Here is a 25,506-nt window from a genome sequence, read left to right as displayed (position 1 = left end):
TCCATGACCACAACACATTGGTATTTAAATCATTATTTTAAAAGCACTAATTAAAACAGAAAACAATGATATGGAGTCATTAGGCAGTCATGAAATATTGGAACTCCAGTTGGCAGGATGAGGGTAAAATCATATCATATAATCCCATTTACCAATTTAAAGATGTTTATGAACCTGAAAAGTTTGTCAGCTCTGACAACGGGTTCTTATTAACCTCGGGGTCATCAATATCAATATGTTCATCTTAAAGACTCCCTGACTGCACTAAATCTCGTTTTACTGCTTTTATTTGTTGTTATACATGAAGATTATTGAATTACTTTGTTGTTTCTCTTAATTTTATTATTTATCTAATGTGTCTTTAATTTAATATTTTTAGTTTAATAAAATGATTTACTCAAACAAAACATGAACAAACATTTTGATCAAAGAATCCCTTTAATTTAAAAGTATTATGATTGAGAAATGTACCAAGTAGGACAATTTACAATGTAAAAGTATACTGGCGCTCTCTGGTGGACAAAGTATGTAATGACACACTGCTTCTCAATGACCTCAAAAATATATTTGCAATTTTCTGTACAGACATTTGCTGTTATTCATTGGCGACACATTTATCTGTGAAGAGCTGAAACTGGCCCATTACATCTGCCATCACAATGTATGGCTCAATGAGCAGCTGTGCATTAGCTGTACATTAACTCTGAATATTTGCATGAAATCAAAGCAGCACAGTTTACAAACTAGTATCATAGACAATGCATTAACAGCTACTGCTCTACAACTCCCAGAAAGCACCAATTAAAACCCCTGACAAACTTGATTTTATTTTTGTCTACGTTCTTCCTCCACCAAAATTAAAGGCTACAACTGCTCAAAGTCGCACTAAGAGAACATCAATATTTTCACATTACATGTATGAGAAAGTAAACTCATATCAGAGAAGGAGACCTTCCACATCACTTCATGGTCATGTTTAAAATAACTTAGGAAGTGGTCACCTATAAGGACAAATGATTTTGTGCAAATAAACTGTAAAAACCACCATAACAGTAAACCAGTGGAGTACAGAGGTTGGAATAATTTAAATGAACCTGATGTTTACTATTTCAAAAGCACGTTTCTTTTACGGACTAAACTAATGGGGTTGAGAAGGAAACGAAAGATGATAATATATGGCAGTATTTGTTTGTAAATTGACTTCACAGACACTGAATGCACTTATTATTTAGAACTCTAGGTTATGATGAGAATGTGTTAAAAAGAAATTGTAGTTCTTCTGACAACAATGTTTTGTCGTCCTTTTTTGTTTGGATTTACGTAGGCCTGGGTGTAAAGAAAAAAAAAAATACCGGGAGAATTGCCAATCCTGCTTTTGACGTTGACGTTCAAAATGAAAGCTCATTTCGATTGATTTTCGATTTTCGAATCAAAATTGTGACACCCCTTAATATTCTTATCGATGACACAATGGGAAATGACATATGAAGAAAATCTGTCCGTTGTTATCCGCCCTACAGATCCAATATTCTACAACTACATGGAAGCCTATACTTAAAATAAATTAAATAGAAAGATATATGAGATATGATACCCGAGTTGGATCTGTGCTGGTGTAAGAACAAAAATCTGTGTTGTGGTGACATCCCAGTCTGACCTGGTTTGACAAGTCATGATCGATAACGGGTTGTAAAGACAGAGGTCGAGTTGTTACAAGACTCTCCTTAGTCTGGTTCTCCCTTTTCAATTCTACTGTATCGATGTCAACCCTAGCAGGTCGATTGATGAGCTTTGTCGGATAGTTTTGTTGAGCTCTTATTTGTTGTATAAGCACACTAGCTAAAGAGGCACAGGATAACTGTCTCCCCTCTGAGAAGCTTGGCTTGGTGTTTCCTTGCTCAAGCCTCCTCAGGGATCCACCCTCCCTACACAGTCCTCAGAGCAGATTTGGAACGTCCTTCATGATGATGGACGGGAGCGACCAGCTCATGCAACGATCGAGAAGCAAGAAGCGATCAAATAAGGGATTTGGGATGAGAGACCTGTGTGGTGATGCATCAAGCTGAACAATTTTAAAACACACAATCAATCAGGGTGGTCACATCCAATGAGGAGGCACAAAATGAACTCATTAGCACTTGTTTTCCACTGTGAACCCAGAGGCCTTAACGTAGTCGACATTGCCATTTGGGGTTTTTTCTAGAGCATAATTACTCTTAGAGCATAGAGAATATCTGTTTAACGTGATACAGAAAGTTTTGTAGAAAAATATGTATGATACAATGTTTCATTCAAGTTTTCAAGTTTGCATAGATAACATTAGAGAAGATAGAAAGTGTTGGATGGTCAGGCACCTTTCATTGATTCTGAATAATAAACCCACTGCTCAACCTGGTCTCCTTCAAAGTTATGTTTCCATAAAAATGAACTACATTCTCCATTTTTTTTTAAGAGGGAAATGTATTTTCCCCCCAGATTACGGTCACAGTTCTAAACTCATGATTAACGTTGTGAAAAACACAACTATGTTACTTGGTTATGGTTGGTAAATCATTAGGATTTGGCTCAAAATATGTATGTTTGTTATGTTTTTTTAAAGTTACAAACGCTTACTTTTTCTGTAAACACTTTCTCATACAATTAAAACATTTGTTTTGATTTAGAAACATTTGTGTTACGTAAAAAAAACTAACGTAATCGGGGTAAGAATATGTTTTTCCTCGAAACTACTTTGGCAATGCAGTCTTTGTTGTATGGTAACGTCATTTTTAGGAGACCAGGCTGCTTCTACTATAATCGGGTCAAATACTACTTATTTGGTAAACATTATAATGACTTTCTGAACACGAGGGTGACCCAGGTCTGCAGTGAGAGTGTGTGTGTGTGTGTGTGTGTGCGTTCCTCAGAGCTGTCTGGTGAGTCTCCAGGTGATGACGCTTCCTAGAGCCAGGCCGGCCACAAAGATGAGGGCGAGGCCGTAGCTGTGGGAGCTCAGCGACGACACGCTCTGCATGGACGCCACCGCCAGGTCCGAGAAACTGTTGATCTGTGGAGAGACCGCTCTGATCACCAGGTGTGGATAACATTTATCTGGATAACATTTATGTCACTGAATGATGATTACTTTTTAAAAAGTTGAACAACCTGATATTAAAATGGTAAAGAAAACACGATCTATAGCCCAGTCCTCTACAGAACGTTTTATTGTTGGTACAGAAAGTGACAACTAACATTATGAGAAGTATCCATCGGTCTTCCTAATAGTGGTGCTGTGCACTGCAGAGGAAGCAAAACTGTGTGAATGAAGCCGTACACTGTGTTTGACCAATCAGCTACATTGAGCCCAACATTAGCTAACTTTAGAGGTGACTACATAAGATAAGATAAGATAAGATAAGATAAGATAAGATAAGATAAGATAAGATAAGATAAGATAAGATAAGATAAGATAAGATAATCCTTTATTAGTCCCGCAGCGGGGAAATTTGCAGACTTACAACAGCGTAGCGTAAAGTGCACACAAGAGACATAGTAGAAGAAGACAAGCTAAAAATAAAAATAAAAAATAATAATAAAATAAAACAAGTATTATAAATAAGCAATAAAAAAAAAACAGTAGAAAAAACAACAATAACTGAAATATTATATTTACAGACAGAGAAAAAAACAACAACTATTTTAACTATTTTTAACTTTTTTAACTTACATATACTGTAATGTGTCCGTGAAAGTTGTGACACCAGTGTAATGTGACTTCCGTAGTAATATTACCTTTGACTAGATGTAGCAAATCTAAGCTCAACTGTTATGGAGCACAGAGCAAACGGGGGCGGGACTTAGGAAGGGCAATTTGAAGACAGAAATAAAATAAATATAGCTCTATCTACACAGCTGTATAATCTCATACAGTGAGGCTAACTGAACAAAGGTCTCATTAGAACCAACAGAACAGAGTAGAGGAAAGTCCTCTGAGAAGAAGAAGATGGAAGAAGGCCCAACATACCCATCCTCCATGTTCCCGAATCCAGGCCAGTAGATTGTTTCTGAAGAAGTCCACGGTCCACATCAGGATCTCCCTCACTGACTGAGGGAGATGAGCCTCCACCATCTGAAGCACAGCAGAAACACACAAAAAAAACATTCACACACAAAGTGAAGATGCTGCCGAACGCTGTAGATTATTTTTTTATCGTTGAAAAATAAACTGGAACATTGACAAAATGATGTGGACATCTGAATGTTACACCCATGTGTGATTGTTAAACATGTCATTCCAAAGTTTGTTATCAAAACCCAGCATAGGCAGATCTAGAGAAATGATTATGGGGGGGGCAAAGGAAGTTATATGTATGCTCATTAAATTGCAAACAATAACTTTTATCAATATTTATTTGGAAAAGCCCCCTAATTAACATAGGTCAACTCAAAACCTTACACTTCTGTGGCAGATGAGTAAAGCATCGAATAGAAATACCAAAGGTGGCATAAGAAAATCTAAAATATATATATTCTTCCCAAATAGACCTATTCTAACAAAAATTGTGGCCAGAAGAATATTTAAAATACATAAGCATGTGTTATTTACCTTTGTTAACATGTTAATATAAAGAAATTAATCAAAATGATATTTGACACACTCACCTACTAAGCTTTGAATGAACTGTCACCACATTTGTATGTTTCCCTGATCTCAGTTTGGACATGTTGGTCAGTTTCAGAGATGCTGATAGCTCTTATGGGCACTCAGGAGACATTCATAAGCACCGGTTGAATATTTGTGTTCAGTCAGGTTTAATCCGTCCCTCACACATGAGTTAATGTTACAATATGGCCTTCTTAACAAAACGCGCTTATAAAAAGTTGCTTATATCCATCTGCAGCCGTTCTGTATTTCTACTCGTGGAAGTTGGCAACCGACTACACATAATAATTAGCAGGAGATATGTGTATATAGAGAAGTCACACCAAACAATACGTGTATACTTTATTACATTGAGATAAGGAGTTATTACTGTTGATTTAGCCACTGAACTTGTGAATGTGGTTTAAAATATTGAGTTGTCGTGAGGTAAAGCTTTTTAAGCTGACCAGATAATCCACCATTTTTCATGTAGTTATATCCGACATGGGTAGTGTAAATTTGTACAGTCTTTTAGACATGTTTGGACAGACGTTGCCGTACATGTACCCTTAAATATTTGCTATTACCTGTATGTAAGGTAGCCTCATATGTTCTACATCGGTATGCTTAACGATAGTTGTCGCTTTGGTGGCTGGTATTTTCTCGTACGTTTAAGTTTATTTTTTAACGAAAACCTAAGTTTTTTTGCAAAATAATATATCTATATATAAATGAAATAACAGAATTGATTTGTTTTTTTGCTTTAAACTTGATTTAGGTTTTATCGGTACCGTAGGCACAGCTACCGTAGCATTAGCAGCATGGACTAGCGGAGCCAGGGTAGCCGCAGATCCTCTGATTGAAGAACCTGCTCTACCGCCGAGCCACAAAAGTCCCCCTGATGCTGCACAGAAAGCTGAGAGGAAAAAAAAAGAGCTGCTGCCTGCTGCAGGGCCGGCTAGTGTCGGAGTCAAGAGCCGGAGAGCTTCTGTTCTTGCTGCCTTCCCTTGCACATCAGGATTCTCGTGGAAGTGGCCGCGTGTCCACTATGAGCATTAAAGCTAGGGTGGGTATTAATTAATTAATTTCTTTACTGTAATATTTGGCAAAACTGTCCTAATAGCCAGTCAGCTATATGTAGGTGAAGTGCTCTGAGAATATCTGCTCATAACTTTGCTCTCCCCTGCCTCTGTGGGCCGCACCCAAAAATTGCCACCGCTCATGTACACTTTGACCAATCAGAGCGAGGCTCCGATTCTCCGTTCTTATTGGCTGTGGGACTGTCCGGTCACCTTGGCAACGAGCGTTGGTGCGTCCCTGCGTGTTTCGTCTTCCTATCAATGTAACTGAATTCACATGAACGCGCATAACTGACGTCGGTGGGAGGAGCTACAGCAGGTAGCGTGGCAGGGAGAGGCCAGAGAGCACGCGACGGAATCTCAACGGCTGTTTTCGCCCACCCTAGCTTTAATGTGCCGCTGTAACAGATGTTGGGACCTGGCTGCAGAGATTTGCCTCCATTCAGCCATACGAGCGTTGAATATGAATATGAAGCCCTTTTGCTTTCTCGCTCTGCAGGTTTCCATGAATCGTTGTGGTACCTGGACCGTAGTCGTGCCTCCTGCTGTGAGCCGACTGACACCCACTGCTACTTCGATTATTATTATTAGTCACATTACTATCCCTATTTTCATGGCTATAATTCTACTGTAATAATTGCTGCTGTTATTATAAGTAGTCTTATTATATGAATCATTTATGTCATATACATTGAATGTGTTGTATCTCTGTTATGCTGCTCATTCTGTACACATGACATCTATTGCATTCTGTCCATCCTGGGAGAAGGATCCCTCCTCTGTCGTTCTCCCATAGGTTTCTTCCTCTTTTCTCCCTGTTAAAGGGGTTTTTTAGGGGAGTGTTTCCTGTGCCGATGTGAGGGAAGGACAGAGGATGTCGCATGTGCACAGATTGTAAAGCCCTCTGAGGCAAATTTGTAATTTGTGATTCTGGGCTATACAAAATAAACTGAATTGAATTGAATTGAATATCTCCCAGAAGTCTTTTATATAAACGCGCATGAAATATTCAATGTCTTCAGTCATGAAAAAACAGCTTTTGTCACATTTTGCAGGGTGTTCAGGGTGATCACAGGTAGCAGAAGTCAATCTCCGCAACACATTCATACTTCTGTTGGCAGGCAGAAATGTAAAAGGCAATGCAGATGTGCAAAGACAGATTGCATTCTAAGAATCAAGAATAATTAGGTAGCGAGCATAAGCACTGACAGCCTCTACAGCCAGCAGGTCAAAGACTGACGCCTGAGCAAACACAACCTTCCTCTTAGAGAAACAAGTCCCGACCCTGTCCGCACCTTCTGATGGAAAGGTGAGGCTCTGTGATTAAAAAAAGAAGCCAACCCACCCTGACAGCCAGCTTTCCGGCAACGTAGAAGAGCACGGCGATCCTCTCCCACGTGATCCCATGTTCGAACACTTTGTCTGCCACTTCCTTAAAGCGGTCCCACTTAGAGCCGGAGAAACAAGCCACCCCGTCTATGGCACTGCAGGAGAAACACAAGAAAGGATGTGGGGGGGGGTTATTTCAATGAAAGAATTCACAGAGCGCTCTTTGAACATTTAACCCCATTCCATTTCTGTTTTCTACCACGAGCGCTGAGACGCGGCGGCTGAGAGACTCACTCTTGGAACTCCTTGTCGTCTCGGACCCTGTCGCCGATGACGCGGATCATTTTGCCCAGCTGGGTCACAATCTTCTGCTCCTGCTCAGTCTTCACCTCCACAGCCAGCGGGGTGAGCGGTGGGACGTCCTCCGAGGACGCGTCCCTCAGCTCCTCCTCTATGACCCTGCAGGAGAGCAAGACGTTAAAACCAACCCAACCCAACCCGTAGTCACAAACACTATTCTGTAAAGAGATTTGAAGACACAGTCACAGCTGTGAAAGGCAACTTAATCAATGAATTGATGGGTGCATATGACCAAAAATCAAATCAAGCTCAAGACAACTTTACCTCATGTGATTTTTACGGCAGCCACTTTGACAGCAGTACTATTTGTCTTGTTTGAAACATGAAAGGTTTCTTGTTTAAACAAGATATTTTTTGTTATTATGGCATATGTTCTTGTTAAAAGGTTGACTCAACTTGCTTTCTTTTACAGGGTTTGCAAATTGAAACGTCAACTCAGCCGCTGACAAAAAGCAGTGACCTGGGTTACCATGGTAAGCTAATCAATACGATTATGGATAATGTGAACGCTAGCAATAGCCGAGTCAAAGTTAGCTGTGTGAAGTTTGGAAATAACTGAAAGGGTTAGTTTGGATATTTTAAGTGGGGTTGTATGTATACTTTTATGTTCTGCAGGAGTAAGTTACTTTTTATGTTAATGGAGTGTTGTGGTTTTAAAGAGAGCGATCTAGTATTTTAGCCACCCAAAACCAATATCAGTGCAAGTATACGCTTATGAGTCGGTGATTATTGGAACCTTGGAAAGAGTAATAAAGAAGGTTTTTGAGTTTTAGTTTTTCTTTCTGTAAAGTTTGAATGAAAGTGTGTTTTGATGATCAGCGAGGTAAAATGACTTTGGTCTGACTGAAGTCTGGTGGCTTTGATGGGAGAATGTTAATTGTATGTTTTGTATGATAATCCCTTATAATAATTGTCAAAATCCTTTTTTCTTTTCTTCATTAATTATTCACTTCAACACGTGTCAGATGGCGTCACACCGGAAAAGTGCCGAAAATTGGCGTGTCATGTTTACATAAACTTTGTTTTCTATTCCGAGACCCGGGCTTCTCCTCATTTTCCTTTGTGCTTAGCATTGTGAGGCAATGACAGACTTTTTTTGACTGACTTAATTTACCGTATTTTCCGCACTATAAGGCGCACTTAAAAGCCTTTAATTTTCTCAAAAAACGACAGTGCGCCTTATAATCCGGAGCGCCTTATATATGGATTAATTCTGGTTGTGCTTACTGACCTCGAAGCGATTTTGTGTGGTACACGGCGCTCTGTCAACATGTTTTAGTACGACTTTGGTAAACTACAAAGCCGCACCGCAGCAGCATCACGGCCACCGTAGTCAGGAGCGTCGCGGAGTAATACATACTGTGCTTCACCATAATATTACAGTGTGTGTGTATAAGGACCCAACATGGCTCCTGTCAAGAGACACGCTTACGACGCGGACTTCAAACTCAAGGCTATCAGTCACGCAGTAGAACATGGGAATAGAGCAGCTGCGAGAGAATTCAACATTAATGAATCAATGGTACGGAAGTGGAGGAAGTTTGACTGACTGACTGTTTTGTTTCGCTTAATGCGCCTTATAGTCCGGTGCGCCTTATATATGAAAAAAGATCGAAAATAGACCATTCATTGACAGTGCGCCTTATAATCCAGTGCGCCCTATAGTGCGGAAAATACGGTAGTCATTTTTCAGTATGAACCATAGATTGTATATAAGAAGTGGACATAGTCACCGTGGCTTCTCCCATTGGTTTTTGGGCTACGGTTTTGAGGAACGGGGTCAATTTTGCTGTCGCTATCTTGGTTTTTTTGGAACCAGAAGTGACACGAGAGGTTGGAGCTAATGACGACTGAACCCTGAACAAGACATTTTTAGGAGACCAACATGTTACTATTAACTTTCATGAACTGTGAAACGAATTGTGAAAGGGTTAAAGTTCTTAGGGGGAAAACATGGTCAACTCCAAGACCAGACCACGCTGCGGTAGAGACCTGTCAATCACAGTAGCCCCGCCCTAAAGCACACCATGCCTTATGGTCTATTTGACTCTAAATGGGCCATAATTCACTAAATGAACATGATAAGTAATAAATCAAGTTAGAAGTACTTTCTCATAGACTTTCATACACTCTGAATATTTTTGCAACCAGAGGAGTCGCCTTCTGATGGTCGGTGGAGAGAATGCAGGTTTAAGCTATATCAGAATCAGAATCCGGTGAATTGCCAAGTAAGTTTTTCACAAACAAGAAATTTGCTTTGGTGTATTGGTGTGTAACAATAAACACAGTCAGAGAAAATTCAAAGACACGTAAATAAACAATGGAGAAAAAAATACAATAAAGAATGAAGAAGCTGAACAGTTTAAGAAGCTGATGGTCATGAGGATGGAGCTCTGATGATGCAACACTAGATAAACTTTAAATAAACGACGATTGTGTTGTTTTCAGTGCATCTTGCCACGTTTAAGGTGACAGGAAACCATAAACTTTCAAGAAGCTGACAAACCCATTTCCGAGAAACAGCATCATAGATTTTGGGCAATGTTTTTTTTGTCCGTTTATTGTCTTCCTGATATGAGTCATTATACAACACACAGTTTATGATTTACTCTAAGAGCTTAACAACTGTGACCGTGAAGTGAAACTGAAACTTGATTTATATAAAGAATTTAACGATGCAGAGTCGGATCAGAAAATGTTGTTTTCATTTACAAAAATGATGTTAAGCATAGCGGAAGTGAAGTGGCAGTAGAAAGAAAGTCTTATTATACTTTATAGAGCGTGCTCCGCTGTGCTTTAGATTTACTGCACTCATAGAAGAAAAAGCCCATCAAAACTTGCTGTTTATTCAAAGCAAGAGTTCAAAAAATGTAATACTTTGAAAAAGAATCCAACGACTCTTCACATTTGAGAAAATTTTGTTTCGGTACTTTTACTTTCAGTACTTTAAACGATTAATCAATTATCTAAATCAAACAAACAGCTCCAGTTTTGATTTGATTTAACACGATCTATGTGGACCCATCCAGATGTCTTCAGGAAATGGAACCATGAGTTTATTTTTTTAATTATTATTCAAAAATATTAATGATGAAATGAAAATTTAAACGCAACTGCCACTAATCCAAAGAGGGATAAACGATAAATCAGCAAATCAGCCCAAGTTCAGTTGGATGATTAATCGGTTTCTTTTTGTGGCTTTCGGTTTTGTATTGTGAACTGACTGTGGTTGGTCTTCTTGAAATCTAACTACCCTGAGCCTTCCTCGTAGCACTTATTGCACTCGTATTAGTTGTTGCACTTACTGTATTCGTATCAGTTCGCTGCACTTATTGAATTTGTATTTGTTTACTGCACTTATCCTATTCGTAGTAGTTTGTAGCACTTATTGTATTCGTATTAGTCTGTTGCAATTATTGTTTTCGTAGTAATCTGCCTCTGCACTATACTTTTGCTCTGGTTTATGCTTTAAGATGCTTGTTTAAGAAAGGAGATGCACTTATGACTTCTGGTGACTAGTAGTTCTCTTGAATACCTATGTTGAATACACTTCCTGTAAGTCGCTTTGGATAAAAGCGTCTGCTAAATGACTGTAATGTAATGTAATGTAATGTAATGTATATGTAACTTGGGTTCTAGAAACTCGAGATCATAGAAAGCAGACTTACTCTTTGATCAGGGCCTCTCCTATCCTCGCATCTGTGGAGGGATACAACAGTATCAGTGTAGTCTACATTAACTTAACACAAGTGAAATCACGCCAGGAAGCACTATAACCTCCGGCTGTCGAAATTGTTACAACGATGTCACTGTGTAAAATAAGATTTAAGAAAACATGGAAATGAAAAATATCAATATTAACTTTAAAATGACTTGAATAGACGTTGAAAAGGTGCCTTTTAAAACTTACCTGACATGCCGTTTCCTTCACACGCCATGGTTGAAAGAAAACAGTAAAAAGAAAAACCTTCTATAGTGAGAGAAAGTTTTCTTCCCTCAGGAACTCTGCCTCTTCTTTCACAGACAGATACAACTTGCTTTAAAAAAAAACAGTTATCGGATGATTAAAACACTATTTATATTATATATGAATTAAGACCGGTGAACAGATAAAAACAAACACATCGAAAGTAATGTGCACTCGATTATAAACTCTGAGTGCACTGGGCGGGGGCGGGTCAAGTTAACTGTCCTCGGCTTAAATACATCCGTGTTGAAACTCGGGTCATGCAAATGAAACGTTTATCTAACGTCACGCATCGTCTCCGCCTCGAAACCGCAGAAACGTGCACTCTATTTTATGACGCGCACTAATCCACCCGAGGCCACGCGCTTTGTGATGGGCTGTGCATTGGCGAATCGATTTTTTCGCAAACACACGCACACACACACACACACACACACACACACACACACGCACACACACACACACACACATATATATATATATATATATATGTATGTATGTGTACACACACACACACACACACACATACACATATATATATATATATATATATATATATATATATATATATATATATATATATATATATATATATATATATATATATATACACATCATCATATCATGTTATTTAATTTGTGTTTACACTTTTCTCACCTTTGGTGATTAAATTGTTAATAATATGTGTAAAAATAATAACAATAATAATAAGAAGAAGAATACAAATGATAATAATAACAATAATTATAATACATAATATATATATATATATATATATATATATTTATATATAAAATAAATGTGGGGAAACGTTTATATATACTTTTGCAACATAACTATAAATATTAATTTTAAATGGTTACCATACAAATATTTTCATTAACATGTTTGCTTACACATTATTGCTTCTGAGATAATTTAATGTAACATGTTGATTAAATGTTCCATTAAAAAAGATAAATAAATAAATATCGTCACTGGAGCTACAATAAGGTGTTTGCTCGATTTCCTTCCCAGCTTCGTCCGGGAGAGCGGTGCCTCATCCTACTGACGGTCAGCCGATACTTATAGGTTTCTTGCTGACGGTACGAATAAGAAAACCAAACGCACTGTCGTGTCGCTTTTTGATTACGTCACTAGCTTGCGGAAACCAACGTAGTGGCGGTTCTGTACATGCTTGCTGTAGCGACAGTGGAAAAAGGTTTTGCTTTGCTGGACACCTAAGCGGGTTTTGACGTTTATTCATCGCCATGTCGTCTCTTCTCAAGGTCGACCGCGACCTGAAAACCAGGGTGAGTGTGAGAGCCGCCCGTCCGAGTCCTCATGGACACACCGGGCCTGGACCTCATATGTCCCCGGCCTGGACACGGAGCAGCTCAACTCCCACTCTACACGTTCCACCTGGTTTTTTGTGACTAAAATGCCTGTGCGTGTATACCGTGGGAACCTCTCATGATCACGTCTGTCACTACACGCGGAGGATTTATTGAAACGTTTCCAGATTAATATTTGTATTAACTTTTCTTTATTTATCATTCAGATTGCGTAGGGCTGATCGATATTTCGACACTCGATAGGTCATGTCGTACCTCGATAACGAAATAATTCGCGATACAGCGCTATTACTAGTAATTATTGAACATATAACATTAGCCCATAGGAAATAACCATGTTATAAATCATTTTTTTGGTTAAAAAATAATAATAAAAAATACTGAGTATGTTCTCAGTTAATAAAGAACGTTAGTGCAAAAATCGATTTAACAGTTTCAAGAAAAATGTTATAGAAAAAAATCTTAAAATTTTCAGTTTAAGACAATAGTTTGTGGTATTCCTGGAAACAGCTATTCCTGTCATAAATTTGAGTAGCTATGTGCTTGTTATTTTTTAATTAAGACATTGTTATTGTGTATCATGATGACTCAATATATGATTTAATCTCCATACATATCCTTTGAAAGACAATACATTATCATATTGAATTATTGCCCAGCCCTATGTATTACATAAATATAATGTAATGAAATGGGTAGCTTTGATAAACTTTTTCTTGATGGTTTCAAAATACAGTACAGCTGTTTATTATTGTATACACTTTTCAAATGACTTTAACAAATTAGTAGTAGGCTACTTTCTATGAAACATAATGGTTTATATTAGAATTAGGCTGTAATATTGTATTAGGCTGTTTTAGTAATGTCAGCAATGCAAATAGGATGCTAAACATTACTTGACAATAATGCTGGCCAGGAGCAAGAAAAATGCCCCGACGGGCTAAAAAATCCAGCTACCGGTACTCACCTGTCTGATCAGGCAAATTAATTGAGTAGGATTGAGTCTTCTCATCAGAAGATCATATGGTCTGAAGTAAAGTAGCCAGTGTGTCTCACTGTTGGGGAATCATTGAGGAATATACAGGTGTTCTAACTGCCCATCCATCTGCCTACAGGTGGAGACATTCAGGGAGCAGATCAGCAGTGAGGTGAGTCGATTTCCTCCCACAATTTGATCCTCTGTTTGCTTTCTTACTTCTGTCTTTTTTTTCTCTCTGGTGCAGTTTATGCCTCATGATAGCATTTTAGCAAAAAGTTCAGTGTATCTCAAAATGTTCTCTCCTCTTTGTTGCTGTAGGCCGAACACCTGGTCGCCAGCTTTTTCCCTAAAAAGCTCCTGGAGTTGGATCAATTTCTCAAGGTAGGTGACTGAAAGCTCGTTTCACAATTCAGTTCTGATTGTACAGATTTTAGTCCTAGTTGATGTGGTGACACCCTGTAGTAGGAACATTCGCCTTAATACCACAACAAACCCTGGTTGAGTAGCTCAGATCAAATACCACACTGGATTACATGCTATTTCCTGTCAATCCCTGGTGTCGAAGGCAATCTGAATCTAGCATGGTAATGACAGACTCCTCCACTAACAATAGCAGCGTTTACACCAAGAAGTTCCCGCTAATTTCAGTTCTGGGACTACTTTTCAAGGCACTAGAACATTCCTTCAGCCAATTGTTGTCTGCGTTTCCATAGGGGTCCAAAGACCTATGGAAATTAGTCCGCTGATGTATTATAAAGCAACAATTTAATCTCAAAACACTTTTAAAATAATTAATAAACCTTGGTTTTGTCTCACTGCAATGACATTTCCTGCTGCTTAGTATTAACTACCGTATTTTCCGCACTATAGGGCGCACTGGATTATAAGGCGCACTGTCAATGAATGGTCTATTTTCGATCTTTTTTCATATATAAGGCGCACCGGACTATAAGGCGCATTAAGCGAAACAAAACAGTCAGTCAGTCAAACTTTATTAAACGTGTTCACAATAACTCTCAACATTGTTCAAACGTTAATGAGCGTATTCACAATAACTCCCAACCCTGTTCAGTTGTAACACGTAAAAAAAAACAGTCTGAAACCGCTAAATCAAACGTTAGCGTATTCACAATAACTCTCAAAATTGTTCAGTTATAACACGTAAAATACATATATATAAAATACTGATAGCCTTGAGTTTGAAGTCCGCGTCGTAAGCGTGTCTCTTGACAGGAGCCATGTTGGTCCTTATACACACACACTGTAATATTATGGTGAAGCACAGTATGTATTACTCCGCGACGCTCCTGACTACGGTGGCCGTGATGCTGCTGCGGTGCGGCTTTGTAGTTTACTAAGTCTACTAAAACATGTTGACAGAGCGCCGTGTACCACACAAAATCGCTTCGAGGTCAGTAAGCACAACCAGAATTAATCCATATATAAGGCGCTCCGGATTATAAGGCGCACTGTCGTTTTTTGAGAAAATTAAAGGCTTTTAAGTGCGCCTTATAGTGCGGAAAATACGGTAATACACTTTGGATGTAATGATTGAAATGCAGAGAAGGAAAATGAAACTAAGAGCGTCTGTCTCCACAGTAAATCATCTGTTGAATGTTTGGTGGCTATTTATTTGTGCTTTAGAACATAACTGCTGTGAAGTGATCCCAAAATATTTTTGCCCTAATTCACAGAACCACTGCACTGTCTCTCTCTCTCTCTCTCTCTCTCTCTCTCTCTCTCTCTCTCTCTCTCTCAATTCTTCCGCTCGCCCTCTTTTGCTTCTCTCTTTCTTTTTCTGAGTCGGGAAGTCAACAGCAGCGCCTAACTTTACTTTTAATGTTAGCAAACATAGAGAAATGCTCTCCCCATGGCCTTAAATATGTCCTAAATTGATACTATAGTACTTTAATGATTAGTTGCCTATTAAAAAAATAAGCGAATTTATGTGATTATTTTTAGATATGTAAGCAGTTTTAAATGCGTTGATGGGGCAAGTTTGAAAATACTGTATATTATCTATCTGCCTCATTTCCTGTCATCTCTCTACTGTCTGTGAGAACAATGCCCCAAAAATACTTGAATTGTGTCCATCCTTTTTTTTCAGGCCTTTTGTAACAAATAAAATATATTTTGTTCATTCATTTTCAACCTTTTCCATGTGGTCTTTATCCAGGAGCCGATTCTCAACGTTGTTGACCTGAAAGAGATCCATTCAGATATCAAGTTCAAAGTCCCAGAGCCGATCCTCTTCACTAACAGCCATGATGGTGTGGACTTGGTGAGTCTACAGTACATTTTAGCAGGTGTAGGGGAGTCTGGGTGACCAACTTGGTAGGGAAGGTCAAATGATGCTAGGACATGAAAAAACTCACTTCAAAGTATCAATAAACAAAGGCCTAAAGGGTTACTTAAAGCTAAAAATGTGTTTAAATTTTATTAATTGTTAATAATATGTGTAAAAATAATAACAAGAATAAGAATACAAATAATAATAAATATAATAACAATAATTATAATAAATGATGCCCATTTTGCATCATCCATCTTCCGTAACCGCTTATCCAGTTAAGGGTCGCGGGGGTGCTGGAGCCGATCCCAGCTGTCAATGGGGCGAAGGCAGGGTTCACCCTGGACAGGTCGCCAGCCTATCACAGGGCAGACATATATAGACAGACAACCACTCACATCACATTCACACCTACGGGCAATTTCAGAGTCATCAATTAACCTAAGCTGCATGTCTTTGGACTGTGGGAGGAAGCCGGAGAACCCGGAGAGAACCCACGCTGACACGGGGAGAACATGCAAACTCCACACAGAAGGTTGTCTGGCCCGGGAATTGAACCCGGGCCCCTCTTGCTGTGAGGCGACAGTGCTAACCACTACACCACCGTGCATTTTGCATCATGACTGTGTCAAAAGCCTATCAGTGTTGACTCCTCCTGACGTTGTTGAAACAGAAATGACATAGAGGTAGGACCCTCCTCCTCTCCGGCGGGTCCCGCACAAGCGACGCAAATAAATACAAGTGACTAAACTTGCGTGAGTAACGTGCAGAGGAAACTTGCATAACAATGAAATGTGTGATTTAAGATGACGCAGTTGAACACATAAAATTCATAGGACACATCAAAAAACACTTCATAATATCAGCTTACTAAGTCTTCAAAGATGCACACCGGTCACAGCCTCACAGTGGAACTGGTCTATAAACCAGTTTATTCTCCCGTTCCAACTTATGATAAATGTTTTTCTGCCCTGTAATGGACTGTCGCTCCTTACTAGCCTATACAAACCAGCCCATGGAGAGTAAATACTATGACTTTTATTCATTTAGAACCTGTTTTTTGATCACCCATTTGTACACACTGCATTGTGGGTAATGTAGTATCCAGTAATTTTTTGGGGAGCTTGACCCATACTTGGGACTAGTCAGGGTGACGCCACAGACTTGAATGTGAACGCACAATTTCATGACAATCTATTGTATTTCGGTCTGGACTAAATTGATGGGTTGGGTTACCAACAGAACATCAAGGCCATGCGTCCAGCACGCCTAAAATGAAATGACATCTTCTGTTTGTGCTGCAGAACACCAAGAAGAGGAAACTAGAAGGTGGAGTCCCTCAAGAGAGCTGGCAAGGTAAAAACAGAAGACGAGATTTTCAACAGATCCTTTTTTGTGTGTTTTCCCGGTTTTATAATGTAGATTCTCATTTTGTGTTTTATTTCACATGAATAAGTCATATTGCCTAAATCGGCAGTTTACCACTCCTACTTTAAATGATTATGAAAAGACTGTCCTATTGGCAGTAAAATACTACTAAAGCAAATGCCTCTTGAGCACAGTACACAGTAAGCAAAAGAATAGTGAGCTGGCATGGCAAGACCCAGACCAACCCAAGACCTGCTCTGCATGTCAATGGTCTTGTATTGATCTAAAATCAGGCAGCAGAGTGTGGGAACTGGAACCAGCAGGAACATTACTCTTTCATGAGAAGAGGAGTTTGTAACTGTGGACGGTGTGTTTGATGAGAAGAGGAGTTTGTAACTGTGGGCTCTGTGTTTGATTCCAGGAGGAACCAAATCAATGGTGGTGCCAGAGGAGATGATGAGATGTAACACCAAGCTGGTGGACCTGATTGAACAAGTCAAACCAGAGATCAGGACATTGATTGAGAAATGCAACACAGTAAGTGTCCGTACACACACATCCACACTGACTCATTGAATGGAAAGTTATGGTGATGTCGCCTTGCATCATCATCGGCGCTACATTCATTTTGCTCTGAGCCTGTTTATCTTCTCTGGTATCGCAAAGAACTCACCAAGTTATATCATCTTACATCTCCATATTACACTTTAAACTGATCACCCGCCCAAACGGCACAGAATATGTCCATATCTGGTTGTGTAGACCTGTTTTAATTGAACAATAGCTCTGCTAACGAAGCTTCGCTAAGCTCTCTGTAATTTCATCAAAATAAAAGCCTTGTTCTCGTTTGCCAGTAGAAAGCTTTTATTGTGAAGTAGCAGACGGTAATGTTGAGTTTGCATTAGCCAGTAACTTGACTCATCTCCAAAACATCCTCAGGTTACTGTTTACTGATTGTTTTCAGCCAATGCATGCAATATGTGGTACTTTTAAAAGCACAACTTGGACTGGTCCCAAGCTGATTATATAGTAGATCTGTTAACATCCTGAGAGCCTCAGATCAGCTAATCAGCTACTTGTCTCTACTCTGTCAGGTAAAGATGTGGGTCCAGCTGCTCATCCCCAGAATAGAAGATGGAAATAACTTTGGAGTCTCCATACAGGTAAGTCCTCACTGACTGCATCATCTGGAAAAAATATGTTTTACATATTAGAGGCTAAAAATCACACATTGTTGGTAATATACAGAAAGTGTTTACCCAATTTATTTATTCTGAATTAAAGAGTAACGAAACCCGCTAACCACTTAGTTTTTTTGTTGTTGCTGTAAACCAATGTAAATAGATATTTAGTTATGGTATTGATGGATTCATGTCCTAATCTTGACATTTTAGTGAAACATATTGGAATTCTTGTTCTCCCCTAAATGTTTACAGTAATTCCAACTGATGGTCAGGGACAAAATAGGGCTCTGTTAAGAGACTGAAGGCAATAGCACATTGGACGTCGGTCAGGGACCAAATCATACCCCTAAAAAAATCCATGATGTTGGCTTTCAGTACCGGCCTCAAAGTACACTAGCAGTGGAAGTCCAGGTATTATATACAGTGGATGACAGTCCAAACGTACCTGCCAAAGAAACTCAAATTTTAGACATATTCATTTTAATAAGTCTAAAATAAACTAAAGTGAAGCTGCACCATTTTTAACAGATTACTACATAACACATCACTACAGGACTTCATTCTTATTGGCTTTCCTCTCTAGTATTTATCTGTATCTAAATGTTTCAATGATTGGATGCTGTTTCTGCAGTCCTCCTGTGTTTGACACTGGGGGGCAGCACTTAACATGCTTCACAGCAGGTATCTCCTGGTTGTCATGGAAACGGAAAGCTTCCTATCTTACACTGATGATAGAGGTGTAATAACGCAATCCTCAAACTCCTGAAACCACACATGAGTTGTAACTAAAATAAGTTAATATTATATAACTATACTCTGTTTCCTGTTTCACAGTGTCCATTTTCTCTATGTCTGTTTGTGTCATTTGTCCCATGTGTCTGTAGGAGGAGACAGTGGCGGAGCTGAGGACGGTGGAGTCTGAAGCAGCATCCTACTTGGACCAGATCTCCAGATATTACATCACGAGAGCCAAGCTGGTCTCCAAAATTGTCAAGTACCCTCATGTGGTGGGTAACGCGCGTAGTCGACGGCAACTGGAGCCTGGCATGTCTCTAAGAAAAACCTGGGTCGGTTGTATTCCTAATTAACCGTCTGTGTCTCTTCTCTTTAGGAGGACTACAGGAGGACCATCACAGAGATTGATGAGAAGGAGTACATCAGTTTGAAAATCATTGTTTCAGAGCTCAGGAATCAATATGTGAGTTTGTCTTTTAAAACCTTGACCACACAAGCGTCAGTGAAATGGGGTGAGAAGTGACTTTGTGCAGGATGAGCCTGATGTCTAGATTATGGAGGAGTAATCAGTACTCCTCTGTGAAAAATACCCTCAGGGTATCTTAAGGGAGATTTAAAGGGATAATATATATATATATATATATAATATACACACAAAAAAAAGTACCTGAATGTATACGCTGAGGAGCTCAGCTCGAATCTTGGTCCAACACCGAGATCAGAGGAGATACAGACAGCATGTGCGACCAAATATTACCCAAAAAAAACATATTTTCTACTTTGCTAATGTCGGTTTCGGACTCCCTCAAGTACAAATTTGATAAAGCAACCTTATAAAATACCCTGTGCTGCCTCACCTTACTGTCAGAGATACTGCTAAGCTAGCTAGCGACACAGTCAGTGACTATATGAAAGCTGTCTATTGTGAGGTCACACCGCATTTTTATAGCATCAAATAACTAATTCAATCCACACCAATCATAAAAATGAACACTAACATACATCAGCGTGAACTCCCTAAAACCATCTTTTGAGAAAAGTGTATTTGAGGTGTACTTTTTGTAGTTTGGTCTATGTCCCATGTGCTACCATGGAGGGGGTGGGATTCATGACCTGTACTGCAGACAGCCACAAGGGGGCGGTCAAGATGTTTTGGCTTCACTTTTATGAGCATGTCATCCATACCAGATGGGCAGGGTGCTGAAACAATGGAAATAAGAGCCGAGTTGTATTTACCAGAACTTTCCTTCAATGCTCAAGTCAGATGTGACAGCACGATGTTAATCTCTACATTTCTGCTTGTTGCTTTCAGGTGATTCTTCATGATATGATCCTGAAGAACATTGAGAAGATCAAGAAACCCAGAAACAGCAACGCTGAAGCTCTTTACTGACGACCCCTACAAAACACACATAGAAGCACACACACACACACACACACACACACACACACACACACACACACACACACACGCATAGAGAAACACAAAACGATTCATTCTAGCTTTAGCTAGTACCTGATGGTTTTGGGTGTTTTTTTACAACCTCAAAACAATTCATGACGTGTCAAATCAGATGCTGCCTTTGGACCGACGGTGTGCTGATATTCAGTATTGAAAAGTTTAAATAGAATGGAGTTCACAATTCAGAATGTGGAACCAGAGTGAGCTGTAAACATGATACATGATATGATGTAGAGGAAGCTATAAAAATGCATGTGAAAAAAAAAAAGACACACACACATACACACACACCTCCATCTTTGATTTTCTGTCCTTACTCTGCAGTCAACAAGCTTTCTGACACTCAACCTTTAGTTTTGGCTTTCCAGTTCTCTGGAACCTGACCTCAGACTGTTTATTTTTTTTGTTGTTTTTTTTACACCCATAATCATCCTGACTGAAGGCTGCTGTAGCAAAGACCGCCTTCATGGCCGTCCTCCAATCTGCTCCACTGGGACTGAAGCTCAGAGATTCCTGCTGGTTTCTCTTCCTGTCCGGATTATCTGTAGGTTTACCCCCCCCTCGGATAAATCCCAGGATTTATCATCTGTTTTTGAAGGGTCTTTTTTTGGCTCCATGTTGCCTGACCCACCCAGGGAAGTTTTTCTTTGTCCAGTCTTCTCCCGGTTGACCTCAAACCGTCAAGGGACTCTCTTCTCAAAGTTTCTCTGGGCTTCTGAAAACAGCTGTAGTTGTGTAGTTTTAGTGTTGCAGTTATCTTGACACAGAGATTTGACTGTACAGTTTATAAAGACATAATGGAGGATTGTTGCTTCTTTATTTCTTCCCCCCCCCCCCCACTCTGCTTTGTTTTGTCTCGTGCTTGTAGCATCTTTGCATCACTGACATTTGAAGACACTATTACATCCCTATAAAAAAACGACACATTGAACCTGGGACGCTCCGGCTCCACACTAACATACAGCAGTGTGCTACAGTGTTCATAACTCTAAAGCTAGAAGAAAACTTGCTGGTTGCGTGTTCTTCAATAAGAATACAAATTGAATAATGTGCCTCCATGTATCTGTCTCTTGAGATCAAGCAGGCTTGAACTGCAACTAGAAATGTTTTGTCAAATTGGTTTTGAATAGAGCAACTACAGAGTCTGGTTTCACCTAAACATTTATTATTTTTTTTATCTGGAGTCTTCAATTTTTTACCAGATTTAGTGTGATGTTACAACGTTGTTTTGTATTGTGTTAACCTCATGAAGTGATACTGAAGCCTGGTGCTTTTAAAAACCTTTTGCAACTTGACTGTTTTATGGAAAATGACAAAGTGAAATTAGGGACTGACTTTAAAATGCACGGAAATTGTGTTTAATTTTAAGCAAGCAAAGGGTTAAAGGAAAACCCAAGGTAAGGGCTGTTACTTTGTCCAAAAGTCTAGTTTGAACAAATTCAAACTAACTCAGTAATAGATTTTGAATAAATTGGAATGCAACACGTGGCCTTTTTTATTTTTCTATGAGGAACATAGTCCAGCCTCCTCCTGTGCTTAAGAAGCAAACACTTTCTTGGGAAACGCAAAGACCAAATAAAGCAGGGCTGTCTCATTTTAGTTCATTTTAGTTCATGGACCATATACAGCCCAGTTTGATCTGAAGTGGGACAGACCAGTAAAACCATTGCATAATCACCTATAACAACACTTCCAAATGTTTCCCTCTATTTTAGTGTAAAAAAAAGTACATTCTGAAAAATGTCACAATTCATGAGCAATTCATTTACAAAACCCAGTACGCTGATCTCACGGCTACGACTAAAAAACAGACAGCTGTTTCCTCAAACCTGCCAACAATTCATTGATGATCTCTGCTCTCAGTTGTCATTGTAAGTTCTTGTATTTTTCTCCATGAGTCTGATGGGGCGCTGAATAGCCAATGATATTCCTTGAGCTGTGGAAAAGGTGCTGTGAACACACCAAACACACTGGGTTCCCACTTACCTCCGTGAAGAAATCAAAACTAGTTCAGTTTTCTTGGAAAACCTGATACCTTGTCCACTTTTGTCCTTTTTGACAAATCAGAACAGCAGCCTACGGGACAGTGTCAACGTAGCCTGTACGTAAGCGAGTGGGATCTATAATAACGTATCCTAAAACAAGGACCTGCGGCGAGAAAATCAAATATCACGATATTTTTGACCATATAGCTCGATACTGTAATAATATTATTTGATTATTTGTGCTTTCTCAAATGTTTACACAACATTTTTCATAAATAATAATCAGTAATGTGAAAGTAATGACTTAAGTGGGTAAAATAAATTAATAGAACAGCTGGAACAGTCTGGTGAGTTCAGAAAACTACATCACTTCACTGCAATGTTGCCTTTGAAACCACACTTATGCAATATTCCGTTATCATAAATCTAAGACTGATACTTATTATTGATAAGATGCACAGTTCTGTTCATGCTATTCTTATTAGAAAAGCATGGCCCCCAGTGGACCAGTGCATTGTATTGAAAATGTATTTTCAATTTGCTCACCTTACAAAGTCCTCCAATGGGCCGGATTGGACCCTTTGGTGGTCCTGTTCTGGCCCTCAGACCATATGTTTGACTTCCATGGTCTAAAGCGTCTTTCACACATATTTACTGGTAAATTACTGGGATAACCTTTTATGACTACTGATTGACTGTTGACACATGTACAAAATTCTTGAGAGTGTGCTGTGTTCCAGGATTGGGCTCCCTGACCAATCACAACCAAGTTATAAAACTTGTTCTTACCTCATAGTCTCCAGCGTAGCATGGCCACTGTTGCGACTTTGAAATGAATGATACATTATTTTTTTTCAGCAATACAACCCCCACGAAATGATTTGTTTCAATATTGGAGTTGGAAAGGATTGCAATGAATGTTAATGTTATTACACCAGCAGCACTAGCAAATGGTATAAACGCCAAAATTGCTGCAACAACTTATGAGACTTGATTGAGGACAGTAATGGCCAACATATACTTCTTTCATAATGCTATAGGCCCTTATACACTCTAAACTTCAACATTTGTTATAGGTGCCTAGCCAAAATGGAATGTTCATTACAGATCTATGGCTAGATAAACTTGGCACACAGTGCCGGGCTGCATCTCAAGTTTATCAGGTTCTCAGTTTTCAGATGATGTTTACCACCACTTCTTTGTGGCATGTACTATTAACCTGCTTTCTCCTGCTAAAAATCCTCTCCCCCACTAAAAATAATAAAAAATATGGGTCTATGGTTAAGAGGGGTGGAATGGAAGAAAAACCCAGTGCTTCTTTGATAGACAGCAATGTCAATACGCAATAGTACAAATTAAGTGGCAACATCTTACAGTTGGACCATGCCACTGACTGCTCCTTTTAGTCACATTGTGTCACATTGAATAAAGGGGTGGTGCTGATGGTTACCCAGAAAATATGACCTATTGAAGAGGCTGAGTAGTTATTACATTTTTTTTTGGTATATTTCCAAATACTAGTGTTTAAATAGTATTCGTAAGAAATTAGATTTTTTTTTTTTTTCTTCTTACTTAATTTGGGGCAACCTTGTGAAGGGACGGCTCCATTAGCATTCAGCTATATATGGCTGATGCAATGGACCAGCTGAGTATAGATACATTTTGTTGATAATAGTAATATTTTACTGTGTTATAATAACGTTGTCTATCAAGAACCCCCATAAACTGTATATAAGAAGTGGACGAGGAATTATATTCTGAATCAGCTTAATGTAGAGTTGTAGATATGGGGTATTTGTTGTTGTTGCCTTTGTTTTACTCTATTTTGCATTTTGCCATTTATAAAACTCAGTGTTGCTTTTGTGTCGAAACCGGTCAGGAAAGGAAGTGTTCACACTCCTGTGTGCTTTAAATGGTCTTTGTTTTCATGCCTACTACTATCAGAAGATTGAAAAGTGTTTGCACGCATGCACGTACACAGGTGCATAAAAACACCCACGGCTTCCTGGAATTCCAACAATGTAAAGGTAATCCTCAGTTGAACTAAAAAATATTTCAGTCACATGAGTAGAGACTGTAACCTTCCTGAAACTTTTATTATGAGAAGAAATAAAAGAAGTAGTGATTTTGATTTATAACATCATTCTCCTGCAGATTCATCTTCTCTGTGTCTGCTACTAAATGTTGTTTTGTCTTTGATCTGATGAAAATAACATTTTGAGAAAGCTCCTTATATACTCTTACTTTTGACTAATATTCATAATAATAACTTAATCAAGCTTTGATTCCTGCTGTTTATATTGTGTGAGTGAAGATGTGTGAATATCATTTTTTGGTTTGAACAATGATTTGGCTTTGTATAGACATTACATGGAAGACCACCTCCCCAGTTATTGAATTCTGTTAACTTTTTCTATTAAACACTTTTTGGTCCATCCTTCTGTCCATTCTAAAATACACTTTGCTTAGCACTTGCCTTGTTTTATTTGTTAAAAATAATGTTTGTGATCAAATATCTCTTGACATTCCCATCAGCCTCAGTTGTAATTTGTGTTTACTGCTCATTAGCACATGTTAGCACAGTGTTTCACCAAACTAATAAGGTGAACCTGCTAAACATCAGGATGTTAACATTAACATTATGAGCATGTTAGCATGCTTACATTAACACAGCTCAAAGCATTGCTCATTGATCACAATATCTAACTGATAAGGATGTATTGAATGAACTAAGGTTATTTTGTTCTTTGTCTTCTCCTGACTCCTCACAGTGTGATCGCTCAAACTTGAAAAGTCACCACGGAAAGTTGAAC

The 25,506-nt window shown here is 38.9% G+C and overlaps 2 protein-coding genes across 2 annotated transcripts; one reads left to right on the top strand and one right to left on the bottom strand.

The window, feature by feature from the left end:
• Nucleotides 1-806: 806 nt before the first annotated feature.
• LOC129098304 (apoptosis regulator BAX-like) lies at nt 807-11,648 on the bottom strand. Its single transcript, XM_054607295.1, has 6 exons — nt 11,300-11,648; nt 11,058-11,088; nt 7,324-7,488; nt 7,046-7,184; nt 4,004-4,108; nt 807-3,046 (listed from the first exon to the last, which is right to left on the bottom strand). The coding sequence occupies exons 1-6, from the start codon at nt 11,325-11,327 to the stop codon at nt 2,903-2,905; spliced, it is 612 nt and encodes a 203-aa protein (XP_054463270.1). The 5' UTR covers nt 11,328-11,648; the 3' UTR covers nt 807-2,902.
• Nucleotides 11,649-12,505: 857 nt separating this feature from the next.
• Nucleotides 12,506-21,511, top strand: LOC129098235 (proteasome activator complex subunit 3-like). Its single transcript, XM_054607221.1, has 10 exons — nt 12,506-12,648; nt 13,806-13,838; nt 13,988-14,050; nt 15,846-15,950; nt 17,264-17,315; nt 17,749-17,864; nt 18,422-18,490; nt 19,396-19,518; nt 19,623-19,709; nt 20,559-21,511. The coding sequence occupies exons 1-10, from the start codon at nt 12,607-12,609 to the stop codon at nt 20,637-20,639; spliced, it is 771 nt and encodes a 256-aa protein (XP_054463196.1). The 5' UTR covers nt 12,506-12,606; the 3' UTR covers nt 20,640-21,511.
• The last annotated feature ends 3,995 nt before the right edge of the window (nt 21,512-25,506 follow it).

Source organism: Anoplopoma fimbria, chromosome 11 (assembly GCF_027596085.1).
Source record: "Anoplopoma fimbria isolate UVic2021 breed Golden Eagle Sablefish chromosome 11, Afim_UVic_2022, whole genome shotgun sequence".
In the NCBI taxonomy this organism is placed as follows: Eukaryota; Metazoa; Chordata; class Actinopteri; order Perciformes; family Anoplopomatidae; genus Anoplopoma; species Anoplopoma fimbria.
The sequence above is the reverse complement of the archived record's forward strand: the minus strand, read 5'-3'. Positions and strand labels throughout refer to the sequence as shown.